This window comes from Aethalodelphis obliquidens, unplaced genomic scaffold (assembly GCF_003676395.1).
Source record: "Aethalodelphis obliquidens isolate GAN/ISIS:26980383/991018 unplaced genomic scaffold, ASM367639v1 scaffold21, whole genome shotgun sequence".
Taxonomy (NCBI): Eukaryota; Metazoa; Chordata; class Mammalia; order Artiodactyla; family Delphinidae; genus Aethalodelphis; species Aethalodelphis obliquidens.
Window position 1 is genome coordinate 4,054,675 of NW_020837965.1, and position 16,164 is coordinate 4,070,838.

The following is a 16,164-nucleotide window of genomic DNA, read 5'->3' on the forward strand; positions in this document are numbered from 1 at the left end:
GGTATTTTTACGACCACTGTTCTAGGCAGTCCATCAGTCACGGTTAATGGCTCTGCTTTGTTATTTTCCCAGCGTGTTTTGCCTTTCCACCTCTTCTGTTTGGCCTCTTTTCTTCCTCCATGCTGCTACTCCACCCCTAAATCTAACAACTCACCAGAAAACCTGGAAGTGGGTGTGGCTGAGGAATGATTCAGAGCTCTCTGTAAGTCTCATTGAGCAAATACAGCTTCCAGGGAATGCAGGGTGTGGGCTGGAGAAATGCCTGGCTGTTGCTGCAGGTTAAGTCAGCGCCTGGATTCTGTTGGGGCAAGAGCCCTAAGGAACTCGCTGGAGCTCTGCAAATCTGATTGCTGTAGATTAGAAGCACTTAGGGTAACTGGGAGGCTCTCACCACTTCCTCACGGCTTCAGTGCTCACTTGAGCTTGCAAACTGAATTCCGGTCCCATATGCCCTGGAGGGACCTGGGTTTCAGTTGAATGAACATTGAATTGGGTGGGATTCAAGAGATCCAGGGTCTTTTCTAGGATCCCTTCCCTGAACTAGCTGTGTGACCTTGGACAAGTCTCTCAACCTTTTTTCATCCTCCATCTTAGCAAAAAATAATTGAACTAGATAATGTCTACGGATGTCCCAGACCCACCATTCAGTGATTCTAAGGGAGTCACCCAGGATGGCCTGGATGGCCAGTGGTTTTGTGAAGTAACCCCATTCCTTTTCCTAAGCTGTAGTATATCCTACCAGGTCAGGTCTAGGGATTTTAACAATGCTTTGGGCTGCTCTTGGTTGGGCTTCCCCAGCATAATTCTATTTTACATTTGAGGGGAGGAGGAGGAGATTGTATTCATGGAGATGATGGGAGTGGACCGTTCTTCACTTTTTGAAAGTTCATTGGTTTAATTCAAATATTAACCTTCCCAAGGCTGGATGTTTATTTGTAGTTGTCAGAAGAGATTTCAAATGGCAATTTCTGTCATTAATGATGGTGTGAAATGCAAGGAGAAAAATTAGGAGAGGCAGAATTTCAATTTGTGTGGCAAGTGATCTACTCACACACAATCTCATGCACACACACTGCTGTCTGTGATGAAGAATGGTCACTGGGAATACTGGGGAGGGAGGGAATTATAAATGTTTTGTGATCTTGTGTTCTCCAGTCTTATGAAGTGAATAACGCTGCAATTTGCTCTTAATTCTTATGCCTTTTCCTTTGCTCCTCAAGGGAATGGTTTATTATTATCTTTTCTCTCTGTGGGGAAACCTTGCTTGGCTTCATGTCCAGTGTTCTGTAACTGGAGGGGAGGAGGATTTGCTTGGGTGTTGGATTGCAGAAATCAACCAGAATATTTTAACCAATATTCTTGCAGGATTCCAGTCTGCTTAGCACTTTGGAGCCCTATCTGATTCCAGGATGATGTCTTTCCGGACAGATGTGACGCTCACCTCTCTTGCTACATGCACAGTGAAAAGGGAGCTTGGCCCCTCGGCTTGCATGGGTGGTTTTTGGGTGACAGTAGAACTAACTGCTCAGAGTCTGAGCGTATGTGGAGTCTTGCATGAACTTGGTAGCCATGCAAGGACACAGTGTATTGTGTGTGTGTGCTGCTAACACTCTTCTTCCCTTTTCTCCCTCTTTCTCTCCTCTCCCTTTCCCTCCCTTTGAAAATGCTGCCACAGATGTCAGTCAAGGTCCAGGTGAGTCTTTGTGTTTGCACAGCTGCTGTGGAAATTTCCCCTCTGCCAGACTGCATGGTTTGCCTCTGAGGGAGACCTTTTCCTGGGGACTCTAAACAGAACAAGAATCTAAGTACATTGCATTTTCATTGATTTAGGTTTATAAGAAATGCCTTGAATTGAAGGATTTGAATTGGCTTTGAAGAACCATATTAAAATCAAAGGAATGTGGTTCCCATGCTTATACAATTACTTTCTTCTGATTAATATTTCTGGGTGAATAAAAGAAGTGGAAATTGTGCAATTTTTGAAACTATTTTTAAGAGATTTTCTTAGGATATGTATTCTCCAATTTAATAAGCATTTTTGCCTTGTCTTCATAAATCTGCTTATCTTCTATAGCTTCATGTGGTTGAAAGTTGAAGATATGATATACTTAGCATGGAAAATATGATGTGGGTAAAAGAAGGTTTCTTTCTTTATATTCTAAGAAATGACTTTACTTTTCCACAGTGGAATTAGCCATATTTTTTTTCTAATGCTTATAATAACTAATACATGTTCACTGTTAGAAAGAAAGAAAGAAAAGAAAAAGAAAGAGGAATGGTTTTTGTCAATAGACAAATAGATACTCATCCAGAGTCCTGACTGTAAGCAATGTGTGTGTATAGACACATATATGTGTACACACATACACATAGATGCATATGAGAGGAATAACCATTTATAGATAAGAAGTGTCAGGTGATATAGAATGGTTGGAAACCATTCTAAACTGTCTAGAACTTTGGGTTAAGAGTAACCCTACCAAATAAGAAGGGGGTATCATATTTCTAAGGTATTTTCACATATATTTTCTTATTTAGTCTTTTTAACATTTAATTCTTACAGCATCAATACAGGATAGGTATTGTTAAGTACATTTTGTTTATTTAAACTTTTTATATTATATTGGAGTATAGCCAATTGACAATGTTGTGATAGTTTCCGGTACACAGCAAAGGGACTCAGCCATAAATATACATGTATCCATTCTCCCCCAGACTCCCCTCCCATCCAGGCTGCCACACAGCATTGAGCAGAGTTCCCTGTGCTATACAGTAGGTCCTTGTTGGTTATCCTTTTTAAATGTAGCAGTGTGTACATGTCGATGTTATATACATTTTAATGTGAAGGAAATTTAGGGCCTGACAGATTAAGCAGTTTGTGCAAGGTCATAGGGCTTGTCAGCTCATTGGAATTTGAACTTGGGGCTTTCAGACTCCAAAGCCCATGCATACTGCATTGGAACATGCTGGGTCCCATCCCAGAATTTCTTCACTTGAAGATCTCGTATTTCCTAATGAGACTATTGTTTATTTTTGCGCAGAGGTAATGTGACTTTTTCTTTATTAGTAGCACCCCTTCCAAATGAATTTATCCTTTATCGCTTTTGAATATGTAAAAGAATCAGCCAGACTTAAGTAGGGTTTCTGATCATTGATCTATATGGAATATTACACAACACAAAAGGCTAATACTGTTATCCCTACCAAATACACAGGGTTTCCCTGTCTCTGTTTCTTCTGCCTACCCCGCACCTTTGAAAATAACTGGTGTTTGAACCAAAGCACAGGACAGCATTTTCTAGGAAGATATCATTAAATTTATTCTATTTAATAATATTTTAGTTCAGTCACTCACTCAGCAAATATTTATTTATCGAGAACCTACAATGTACCAGGCACTGTTCTAGGTGCTAGGGGTAAAACAGTGAACAAAACAGAAGACCATCCCTGTCCTCACGGATCTTTTATTATAGACAGGGGAAGACAAGGCACTAAAAAAATGTATGTATCTTTATATATATCTATATATAGATAAATATACACACATATATACAAACATATATACATCTTATATATGTATGTATATGATAACATGTCTGTTGTATCAGGTGGTGGGTAATAAGTGCTGTGGAGAAAAGTGAAGCAGGTAACAATGAAGTTGCTAATTTAAAGAGGGTGGTCCAGGAAGGTCTCTCTGCTAAGCTGATGTTTTCTAGGATACTTCAAGTGAGGGACTAAGCCCAACATCAAAAATTTTGTTTGTAAAAGTGCCACTTGGCTCAACCTCTTCTCTTCCTGGTTCACGGCAGAGATGACCCAGGGTCTCCACTTAGACTTGTGCGTATTGTGTCCTGCATAGCGGCTGCCAGCTCAGGGAACGCATGGAGGCCAAAATCCAATCTGTGCTTTGCCACGCCTGCACCCAGGGGCAGGCCTCTAACCTGGGGGCACCTTTTCCTCATTCTCACAAAGGTGCCCTACTGGTCCTGGTGGGGTGAAACGCTAAGGACCCATAGGCTCCCCTCCATCTCTTCAAAGGGATGGAGGTCAGTGGGGTGACCCTACCTTAGAAATAGCCACTATCACTAGCACAACACTGCACTATCTCAGTTTCATGGCCATTATCTCATTTTGTTCTCTTCATAATCCTCTGAGGGACATTGCCTGAGCCCCAGTTTTCTGTTGAGGAAGTTGAGGTCAGGAGGTTAAGTGCTGTGCTGAGGTCACCCAGCAGCTGAGTAGCAGGACCAAGTGGGGATTCCAGCCTGATTCTGAACCTTGCACTCTCCATTCTGCCCTTGAGGTGTCAAGAGCTGATTGCCAATCTTGTCACCCCGTTGACCGTTGCTTTTTTTTTGTGGGTTCTGAGGCTGAAGCAAATCACAGGTCCAGAAACTTCGCTTGTGGCCCCGGCCGTAGCAGGAGGCAGCCTGAGCTGCCCGGCTCTGGCTGAGGTCAGCGGGCGGCCTCCCGTTCTCCGAGCCCCTGGCCGGGCAATCTGGAGCCAGCGGTGCTGTGGCTCCGAAACGGGAGGCCTTTAGTGGTTCTCTGATGGTTTTTTTCCTTCCGCTCAGGAAGACAAATTGGGGATTTTATGAGCTAATGTAACTATTTACCCAGGGGCCGCTGGAATACTATAAAGTGACGATTGATTAATTGATTAATTTTACATGTTGAGGAGATTGCTGAGAAGTAACCCTACTATAAAATGCAGTTGGAGATGGCGCCTGGCAGGCAACACCTTTCCCAAGGTCCAGGAGATGAGCTGGGGACTCAGAAAGAGTGTCCCGGTAGGAGAAAAGGGGCAAGCGGTATTTCGATGGGCTTCTGTGTGGGAAAGTCCACAGCCCGTCCTCCTAGTCCTTGAGAAGGAGGTTCACGATAATAAAGTGGCAAGAGGGCTTCCCTGGTGGCGCAGTGGTTGAGAGTCCGCCTGCCGATGCAGGGAACATTGGTTAGTGCCCCGGTCCGGGAAGATCCCACATGCCGCGGCGCGGCTGGGCCCATGAGCCATGGCCGCTGAGCCTGCGCGTCCGGAGCCTGTGTTCCGCAATGGGAGAGGCCGCAATAGTGAGAGGCCCGCGTACCGCAAAAAAAAAAAAAAAAAGGGGCAAGAGGCATTTGTGGCGTGCTGGCCTGAAGGAGGTGAGAGACCCTCGGCTCTGATGCCTCCCATGCGTTCCCTTAGCTTCACATCAGCCCCTCCAGGTAAGCGTTGTCATCCTCGCTCCAAAAGAGAGGTTCACGGTCGCCAGCTGCCGGCGCAAACCAGGATTGCAGATGGCTGTGCCTCCGAAGCCTGTGCCTGTCTCTTCAAAACCCTGGCATTGCCAAGGCAGAGCTGTGGGCCAGGGGTGCATCTTGTCTGTGTCTGCATTCCCAGCTCTGCACAGTGCATGGCACCGTAGTAGGACCTCAGAAGTACTTCTTGAGCTGAAAGTGTGGCCACAAGCACCAGGGGCAGTGTGGGTCTGTAGGGTCCCGAGACACGTTGGAGCTCAAAGGGTATCCTGTCTAAGGATTGTAACTCTTACTTTTCAGAGGAGGAAATGGAGGTCCAGGGAGGGGAGGGGCATCTCCAAGGCCATGTAACCCATTTGTGGCCCTGAAGGGATACCTTATCCCATGCTCCTGGCCATTAGGATCTGCCCTTGGGCTGCCTGTGGGGCAGGAGTGGGCAGTCCCAGCCCTGCCAAACTGTTTGCCCTCAGTCATCTCCCCACCCCCGATGTGTTCTAGAACTCTCTGCCAAAGGGGGTGAGGAGGAGGATGGGGTAGAGGAGGATCTCAGAGGCAGGGAACAGGGCTGGGGCCTGTGCTTGTGAGACCCCTCTCAACCCCTCTCCCAGAGACTCTCCCCCCAGCCGTGGGCTGGGGTGCTGTTTACGGTGCTCCGATAACAGCTTCTCTCCTCGGAAGGGATAATTTCTCAGGCTCTGCCTGCTGATTAGAGCTGGAATTTAAATGAAAAGCTGTGACCTTGTGGAAGTGCCCTAGTTATTCAGAGGCCTGATGAGGAAGTAGGCCTCTTGCTTCGGTCCACCGGAACCCTGGCAGGCGTGGGAGGAGGGGCTCCTGTCTGCCGGGGCCCAGAGGGGGCCTTGGTCCACGGTTGCTAGAAGCAGCTGACAGCCTTTGCTCGAGCCTCCCTCTGCCTGCTCTTGATCTCTGCCCCTTGTTGTCTTCCTCCTCCAGTTTAAGTCATCTCAGTGCTCTCCTTGGAGAGGGGACCTGCTGATCTGTCCTGAGCCCTGCTATGTCTCCAGGGAGTCCCTCGTCCAGCCTGAGGGACACCGTTCTTACCCGAAGCCAGGAGGCAGTGCCTGACACGCTGCCTTGTGTTTATGGACACGGAGGCTTTGCTCTCGAAGCTTGCTGCTGGGAGAGGGGATCCGACCCACAGAACTAGCAGCATCAGCCTCGCCCAGGAGCCCGTTAGAAAGGCAGGATCTCAGGCATCACCCCAGACCTGTGGAGTCAGAACCTGCAAAGACCAAGAGCCCCAGGGGTCTGCCCATTAAAGCTGGAGACACACTGACCTAAAACTCCCCGTCTCTTTGGGGCCCACAGGGCCGTGTTTACTGAGGAAGGTGCATTCCACCTTGCTAAAGCCCTGTTCCTCATCTCTTCTGCTGGGCACAGAGTGAAAAATCCACTTTCTGGGTTGATAGGAGCTAAGAGGAAGAATGAGATTAAGGAAAGGTAAGGGAATGAACACTTATCAACCACTTGGTCTGTGCAGGTCTCTGTTCAGGCACTTCCTATATATGTGAGGCAAGGTAGCTGCCAGCTTTCACACGGCCTTCAAGCTAAGGTTGATTTTTCACTTTTTAAATAGTTGAAAGCAATCAAAAGAAGAATAATGAGTGATGCAGAAATTTTATGAAATTCAGATTTCAGTGTTCACAAAGTTTTATTGGAACACAGGCACGCTTGTTCATTTCTGTATCATTTATGGCTGCTTTGCAAAGGCAGCTTGGAGCAGCTGCAACACAGACACTATGGCCTGCAAAGCCTAAAAGATTTATCATCTGGCCCTTTACAGAAAAAGTGTGCCACCTCTGGGTTAGGGCACAGGCTCGGAGCCAGATGCCTGGGTTGACATCCTGCCTCTATCTCAGCACAGTATGGCCTGTTCAACTTACTTTTCCTTTGTGGGCCCTACTTACCTCATCTGTAAAATGGGGACAATAAGTACCTACTTCATGGGGCTATTGTGAAGATTAAATGAGCTCATGCATGTCAAGTCTTTAGAACAGTGCCTGGCACATAGTAAGCAATGTATACATTAGCTGTTATTTTAAGTTATCTTGCTTGATCCTTTCCACATGTGTTTCTATTTTACAGATGAAGATACTTAGGCTCAGAGAGGTCTAAAAACAAAAGAAAACATTCTTTTCCTGTGTCTTGGTCCCCCTAACTGTTCAGAGGATGCTCCCAATGCTGAGCTGTAGACACCTCTAAACACACCTGCTGTTTTCTCCTTGTCACACGCTCTCTCCCATCCTTCCTGATCTTTATGCATTCAGTAAAGAGGTCCCTCAGACTTAGATCCTGGCCACCATTGCTCTCAAGTGAGGCCAAGAAATCCCAGTAAGAGGGCGGAAAGGGGACTGATATTCGTAAAGAATCCACCATGTGCCAGGTCCCTACCGCTTCACAGATGAAGAAACTTGGTCTCCAAAACATCACATCCTTTGCCCAAGGCCAGAAGCAAGTATGGTAGGTATCAAGAGTTAAATGCATCCTGGGGTCTCTGCTTTGTCATTCTGCCTCCCTTTGGCTCTGTTGCTTTCCCCAGGAGCTATGTGGCCTCGGGTAAGTCATTAACCTTTCTGGGTATCAGGCTTCTTTAAATCAGATGACCTCTCAGGCTTCTTCCATTCTGAGGATCTATGATTAGGCCACCTAACTGAGCTCTCTTGGGGAGGAGGATTCAGGAAAACGCCTTCTCCTCCATTACCAGAGACTGACAACTCCTAACTCCAGTGCTACCCGTTATATTTTTGTCTTTTCTTTCCTATTCTTTTGGGCAATAGTCCCACTGGCTTTTCTCTCTTATTTATTAGGAGAAACATTTACTGAGCTTGTATTTTGAGCCAGGCACTGAAATACTATGTTTTTACGTGCATCAGTTAATTCTTTTGACACGCCCAGGAGGTGGATTCTGTTTTTAAACCCATTTCACCATGAACAAACGGACACTCAGGGATGTTAACTCATCAGTCCCACCCAGTAAAAAGTGGTGGAGCAGGATGCAGACCCTGGTAGGTCTGGCCCTGGAGATGTCTCCTGTGGCGTTCCAGCTAGAGCGTTCACCCCACAAAGGTACACTACTCCTGTACGTGGATGGTGTCAGCCTAGAACAGTGCCAGTACATCACAGGCACAGAGTAAACCCTTGCGCAGTGAATGAATAGCGCTCAAGGCTCAGTTCTTTGTTTTACCCCACACCCCTTTAAAAGACAGGCTGCTTTTTTGTTGGGGTTCACCCTGAGACAGAAGGTAATTGAACCAGTGTTTATTCAGTGCCCATCTTGGGCTCAGCTCAGTGGGGAATGCGGGCTGTAGGGAAATCCACCACTGCTGCACGTAATTGGATTGGAAAGGGGCCCTTGGCTGGGCTAACAGTGCTCAGCTCCCAGCCAATTGCCTGGTTGGGGCCTGGGAAGAGCCCCTTGGCTCCTGTAGCTGTTCCCGATGAGTAGGTGTGAGTAAGGAGCTGCTTGCCAGCGTGCCTCCAGCTTCGGCTATAACTCAAAGAAGCAGATCACTAGGCCCTGGTGCCTTTTTCTAGAGCCTTTTAAAATCGCCTCCTTTACTGTCTTGGCAAGGCAGACTCACCGGGGTGCTGCTGATGGTCCCAGTTTGTTTCTCAGTTCTGGAGGGCAAGGTCAGGGTTAGAGCTGGAAAAACCATTAAAGTGATCCTGTCGTCTCAATGGGATAGTACTGCCCCCACCCCTGACCCTGCCAAACGTGTAGGATGGGTATTTGTTGCTCCAATAATGAGGGGGCATCGGTGGCATTTAGGAGGAAGGGACAACGAATGCTGAATGTGCTGCAGTGTATGGGGAAGTTTCATTCAAAGATTGTGCTGTTCAAGATGCCGTTGGTGAGACCAAAGAGAAACTATTCTAGATTAATTCCTTCTTTGTACAGGAGAGAAAACAGGCCATAACGCTTCCCTGTAATTCAGCTGAGTCACACAGCCTATTTATGGCAGCACTGGAGACCCTCCCATCCCGAAGACCTGCCTAGGAAGGTCTGGAAAGCTCCTGGGCTAAGCTAGTCAGTTTGTGGGGCTGGGCCTCAGGAGGGGTGGGCCGATGGAATACAGCTGATTGTTGAGGACAGTGGGTGCCCTTATGGGGCCACTTAGCTGACTGTGCCTCCCCATGGAGGGAGGCATCTGAGGACGCCTGGGTAGGCGGTCTGCCGGTGCTGCCAGCTTACTGGAGAAGTGATGTTGGCAAGAGATGAGAGGGGGGGTTGGAGGAGAGAGGGCTTAGATATGCCGGTCTCCTGAATAACAACAGCAGTGACTACAAGCTTTTGAGCCCTTCCTACGTGCCGTGAACTCTGCTTAGTGGTATCCATATGTGGTTGCATGTGATGGTCACAGTGATCCTGAGAAGATATCTTACAAGTGAGATGCTGTTGTTTTACAGGAAAAAGGCACGGCATAGTTAACATGCTCAGAATCCCAGTTAGCAAGAGGTAGAGCTGGGATTTGAACCCAGGTTTTGGATTATATAGAGCAGCGGTTTGCAAATTCTGGTGAGCATGAAAATCACCTGGAGAGTTAATGAATGCGATCCAGGCTCATTGAAGTAAGACGTTTCCCCCAGGTGCTCTGATATGACCAAAGTTTGAAAACCAGTGTTTTAAAGGAAAGTGAAGGGACTTAAAAACTTCAGCATTAACTGCTGTTTTATACCCTCCATAAATTAAGGGAAGCAGGGAGGTGGGGGTGAGGAGATAGAAGGGAGGAGGGGATGAATGATCCCCCCTTTGAGCTCCATGGCACCTTAGGTCACGGGGCTAGTAAAGCCCTCATCATAATACACTCTGCTATAACCAGCTGTGTATTGTCCCCCACATGCCCACATCAGCCACTGTGGGCTCTTGAAGGACAGGGAGTCCCTTATTCTTGAGAACAGAGACTTATCCATGCCTGCATCCCCACTGCTTGCCATCTCGTATGTGTTCATAAACTTTGTTGCTAGAATCAGCATTTCAGAGATGGAAAGGAGCCAGATGGTTGTCAAGGTTCTTTGTGCACCTAATTTTTGAATCTCTTCTGTAAGAGTTTATTCAAACTTGGCTTGAACCACCGCAGTGATGAGTAACTCATTGCTCCTTTAGCCATTCTGTTCCATTCTAACAGCACTGAGTGTTCACAAGCTCTCCTTTATTCTGAGTCACTATAGCTTTCACCACCTGTATTGCTTCCAGCCCTTGGAGATACACAAAATAGATCTAATTACACTTCCAGTGTTTGAAGACAGGGCTTTTGTCTTTAAGGATTTTCTTTTCTAAAGGCTAAAACGTCTCCAGTTTCTTTGGGCATTCTCATACAAGGAGGGTTTTCAGCTCTTTCATCCAGGTCATAGTTCTCTGAAAAAATAACATTGTTTTGCTTCCTTTCCAAAGAAGGATGCCCACACCACATACAGTGTTACAGACATGCTGCAACCGATTCATTATAGAGTGGTAGCATTGCTCCCTTTTTCTAGACTCCCTACATCTATTAATGGCAGCATCAAACACCTTACTTTTTAAAAAATGACTATAGTATTAAATTGAACTTAAAGTCACTGAAAACTTTTAAGATTATGTGTGCACTGCTCCTAAGCCATTTCTCTCCCCTTCCTGCACTTGTGCAATTGGTTTATTTGACTTAGACTTGGGGCCATTCTTTGATTTTGTCAAATTCATCCCTGGATTTTTAAAATCCAGCACACCGTGGTCTATTTGGATACAGTTAATTCATCTAGCACATCTGCCCACCCTTCCAGCTTCATGTCATTCATGAACAAAGAGCTATTTTAGAGAAGTTCATGACATTTGGAGAGCAAGGACTTCCTCTTCTTTGGGAAGAGTCTTTTCTAGAAGCCATAATTGCTGATGCTTTAACCCTTAGAGTGACAAGCATGACTGCCTTCATTTTTTCATGAATAAAAGGAAAGTGAAGGCACAAGAAAAAAGAAGCCACACCCACCCCTCCAGAGAGGTGGAATAGATTGGGAAGGTGCTGCAGACATTCTTTCCTCTTCCCTGTGGCTATGCCATACAGACACTGTTGGTGATTCACGGGCGCCATTGAGGAAATACTTTCTGTTCAGTCCAGGTCACCATGCTGTAAGAACAAAGTCGGTCTAGAGGCAAATAGTGAGTGCGCTAGCACAGTTACATCCAACAAAGGGCTTAGTGGTGAGAATGGAATGTAGTGGCATCATGGAAGGACCAACCCAGAGGCACCTGCCTTGGAGAAATATCAACAGGCTCTCCTCTGGAAACTATCGCCATCATCAGTCCAACTATTCACTTCATCCCCAGTATTGTTCAAGGCTTGTGGAAAAGCCAAAATCATACAGGTAAACGGTTGATCTTCTGTTCATGTCGGTTCATGATTGCTGTTGGGTGGTTTGTTGATGACTCGTTTCGTGCTTCAGCCTTTTTGATTATGGGTGGTGTTCTCAGGGTATCAGTGTGAACCATTTTAATTGTCATTTTTGTGGGTCAAAACCAGTCAAATAGTTTCATAGGGTTCAACCCAGTAAGTAGTTGCTTGGCCTCTTCAGAAATCATCTTGGTTCACAGAAACCCTATGTCTTAGAGTTGGAATGGATTCTTGGTGGGTATCTTCTAAAACCCCACTTTGACTCTCTTCTGTGGCATTCTGGCAAGTGAAATATCCCTATTATTCCACCCTCATCTTGCAGAATGCACTCGGTCCTTTATCTTGCATGCGCAACTTTTAAAATGTTTGAAGGTAGCTCTCATGTCCTTACCTAGCTCTCTCCTGTGTGGGCTGTGCGTAGCAGTTCCTTCAGCCATTCTGCATGCGACATGCTTTTGAACCTCTTAGCACCTGATTCTCCTCCTTTGGATATGTCTACCTCATTAATGCCCCTCCTAATATATGGCACTGTTCTCTGAACCAGAACCCTAGGTTTTGTGGTCAGTGATAAGAAGAGGTGGGACTTTTGACTTCTTTTTATTTGTGACTTCTGGGGGTTGGTGGGGGTAGTGTGCTTAAGTGCCACAATTTATATTTGCCCCTTAAAATTAAATTTTGCTTTTGCCTACTCACATCTTTTGGGCCCTAATTCCGATGACTAAAGAGTTAGCTATTCCTTTCAGCTTTAGTTCATTACAACATCCAGACAGCATGCCATGAATGTTCTCAGACAAGTCATTTATCAAAACGCTGAGCAGCTCTAGGCTCTGCTGTAAGCCACTGGAGAACCCCAGACAGGACGAGGAAACTGAAGTCCATGCTGAAGCTCGTGATGAAGGTCAGGAAATTGCCTGTGGAAGGGCTGGTCTGAGACACGACTGTGGAAGTAGGTGGAGCTTTCCTTCAGGCCCCACCCCTTAAGCATCCTTCTCCCCAGTCCCAGCCTGTCCCCTGTGTCCTCCCCTGCCCATGGTGGCAGACTTCCTCACCCTGTGACTGCGTGTCTCCATCCTTCCTTCTCACATGTCCCTGTGCCACTCCTGTCTTTGGAGAAAGATCTTAAGCTTGGCTTCCTGATGATCTCGCACACAGGGCAGTGCAATGACTGAGGAGCCTGAGAGCAGCTTGTGTTCAGATTTGCATTTTAATGAGGGAAGTTGCTTAATAACCCCAAGAAATGACCCAGGAAAGGAAAAGCTTCATATTTTAGTAGAATCTGGGGATGGAGATTGAGGAGAGGGAGATGGTGGCCATTTATGTACAAGGGTTTCCCCAGGGCACCTTAAATCATGCTACACCAGAATCATAAATGAAGTTGAATTAATGTCCAGACACTATTTTCTGCTCCTGAATTCTCCAAGACATGTCTCCTCCCTTCTCCACCAGCACTGAATTAGACAGGGTAGCTAGTGTCATAGTTACCATCCAGCCTGCAGAATCCACCTGCTGGCTTAGAATCCACATTTCACCACTTACTAAGCAGTGGGATTTTGGCTCTACGTCTTGGTTTCCTTACCTATAAAATCAACATTATAGCAATGACTTTCCCATAGAGCTGTATTTAATAGCATGACACATAGCCATGCCTTATATATAGCCGTCAACAGATATTAGCTACTGTTATAATTCTTTTTACTAAATTAACTGAATTTCCTCTCTTTTAAGCGCTTAAAATGCTAAGATGTGTATTTCTTCTTTCCCCTTCTCTTTTCCAAGTTCCCAATCACCCTGCAGACACGATGGTTACCTGTGGCTTCTCTTTCTGTCAGGCCCCACCCCCTACCATCTTCACCATCTCCTTACTTCCTCCAGAAACATAGGGTGAATGTCTCCATTACCTTCTGATTTTATGTAATTACTCTTCTTAAAAGTCCTTGTGGCTTCATAAAAATTCAACGTTGGCACTTGGCACTTATAGCAATTAGTGACATTTCATTTCTCTACTTCAGTATGGAAAAAGAGATGATATGTGTGGATTTTACAGGGGGAGAAAAGTTACCCTGAAAGTGAATGAGAGAAAAGTCTTGGCAGAGATAACTTGCTTTTTCCCCCCGCCCCGAATCTCTCTCTCTCTTTTTTTTTTCCCCATGAGTGACTTCCTTCTTCCCCTGAAATACCTTCCCCAATTACCCAGCCAAAATGAATGAAGGAAGGAGGATTAAAAACTATCTGAGGGGGTGGGATATTATAGGTTCGAGGGGGACACAGTACTAGATTAAATGATGGAGGCCTTCAACTTCTGGCCTGGTTCCTGAACATTGCATCTTCCTTTTGCCTGTTTCAGTAAATGTTTTCTATTCTCTCTATTAGTCATTTTCATGACAGGCTTCATGATGGCCACAGCCACTTACAAATGACTTTGCTTTCGTAGCCATTTCCATTCTCCTGAGCCGCAAAAGCAGCTATCTCCACAGGGATTTTCCCAAAAGGTATAACATAGTCTAGAGGGCCATACGTATATTTTGCATATAATCTACATATGATTTGCAGTCTGTTCTAAAGCAGTTTCAACTTTGCATGTCTTACCTACTGATGATCTTTTTCTCTTCTTGTTCTTGTATGTACCCTGAGAACCTGTGCACCACAGATAGATAGGCACAAGAAGGGTGGGACATAGCACTAGAAAGAGTGAAGAGAAGGGTAAAAAATCTCAGACATCTTCGTGGGATCCAGAATGGTCCCTGGATCCAGCTAGGGCAGCACTTTGACAGTGTGTGACATCTACATAGGAAACATTTCAGTTGCTTTCTAATTTTTATAATTATTTTTAAAAAGGCATTGTAGTTCCATAAGAATTCTGTATTGAAAATTCTCAATATCCTGACTATCAAACGCTCTTCCGAGCTCACTTCCTGTTCCCTACCCTCCATTAGGTGAACTTTTATGGAGCTGGCTTTTGAATCTTCACTGAAGATCTATTCAAATTCAGAGCTGATGGTGGGATTGTTTTGGAAAGATGTGGTCCCCTTTGCTTCCCTGAGCCCCCTGTTCCAGCCCATATCTTGTCTTTTAGCAGCCCTGAACATCAGGTTCAGATTAAATGCCAAACTGCAAACCCAGCCAGGTGCTAGTCCCAAGGCTGGCTGTGTGGTCTGCGGGGCTACTGCTGACCCTCTGTTTCTGAAATTGACAAGAAGGGTGATCTTCATTCCCCTCCCCCCGCCCCGCTTTCCTCATCAACCACATACATAACACACAGCCAGCATAGATCGCTTTTCCTTCCTTGCTAATTATATCCTTCTCAGTTAAGATTTTTTTTTGAGCATTATTTTTCTGTATCTATATTGGAAAGCCATATAGTTCCTTTTTCTTTTTGAATGTAAAATTTTACTTTACTGTTGAATATGCATGTAAAAAAAAGAACCTCCAGGATATCTTAATATCCCCCATCCCTCCCAGGTTAAGACTCAGTGCTCTGGCCCCTTTTTCTTTGAGGATTCATTCACTTACATGGGCACAGACCCTCTCTTTCATGAAGTGGAGGTGATACACTTTCATATTTGTCCTGACTTTCTTGCAGACCTTAGTCCCATACTGTTAAATGCACCTTAGACATTTTGCTTGAGCGATTCTTCTGTTTCTTCAACTTATCATGCCTAAAACAGAACTCATTATCGCCCTCATTCCAAATCCATCTCCCAACTCCATCCCACCTTCCTATTTCTGACAATGCTTCACTCAGTCTCCCATCCGTTCTTCCCCTGAAGCATCTCATCGGTCACCCAAAGCCTGTTGCATCCTCTTTTCCCCTTTTCCTTCCTGCTGCCACGATACTAATTTAGGCCCTCTGCCTATGACAGATCTTTCTGCCTCTCTTTTCCCTCTACTCCATCCTGTCCACACCATTGCCAAAGCAATCTTCCTCAACATCATTTTCCCTGGGTCATTCTGCTGCCCACAAGCCGTCAATGTCTCCCGTCAGCTGCAAGATCAAGTCCTTTTTCTTTAGCCTGGGAACTCAAGGCCTTCATACAACGGTTCCATACTTTGATCCTTAAGATCACCTTTCACTTCTTCCTCAGATGAACCCTTTGTATGTGTTCATTGTTAATTCGTACAGCACGCATTACGTACCTACCCCGTGCCTGGCAGTGTCCTGGGTGTTCCAGAAAGTTGACGTGAAAGTCCTTATAAATGCAATTGGTGGTCTTGGGAGGTAGTGGTGTTAACCTGGCACGTCCTCCGTCGCTCTTCATCCTAAACCGTCTTCCAAGGCGTATTGTAAATCCCACTTTCCTCCAGAAACCTCTGCTGCACACCCAGGGCCCTCCTCACTGTCCTACCGTCCTTATTGTCTGAATTAATCATTTGACGCTTACCAGTTACCCATCATTCATTCCTCATTCACTCACCAAATACATACGGAACACCTACCGTGTGTCAGGCACTATGCTTCGTGTTGCCTCACACATCGGTATATTTTTATAGCATAAACAAAAAAACAATAACCCTTATATAGTCCTTACCATGTACAGGCACT

At 45.7% G+C, this 16,164-nt stretch overlaps 1 protein-coding gene across 17 annotated transcripts in view; it reads left to right on the forward strand.

Moving 5' to 3' along the window:
* NRXN3 (neurexin 3) overlaps nucleotides 1-16,164 on the forward strand; it is a 1,686,346-nt gene that overhangs the window by 100,948 nt on the left and 1,569,234 nt on the right. For 9 of the 17 annotated variants that reach the window (XR_003435587.1, XR_003435591.1, XR_003435588.1 and 6 more), the window contains one exon: nucleotides 1,676-1,693. The exons of the other annotated variants lie outside the window; for them this stretch is intronic. Coding sequence is in view for 6 of the 9 variants with exons in the window: in XM_027120199.1 (XP_026976000.1) it covers nucleotides 1,676-1,693 (18 nt within the window). In the remaining 3 variants the exon portion in view is untranslated. The remainder of the gene's footprint in view (nucleotides 1-1,675; nucleotides 1,694-16,164) is intronic. 17 annotated transcript variants of the gene reach the window in all.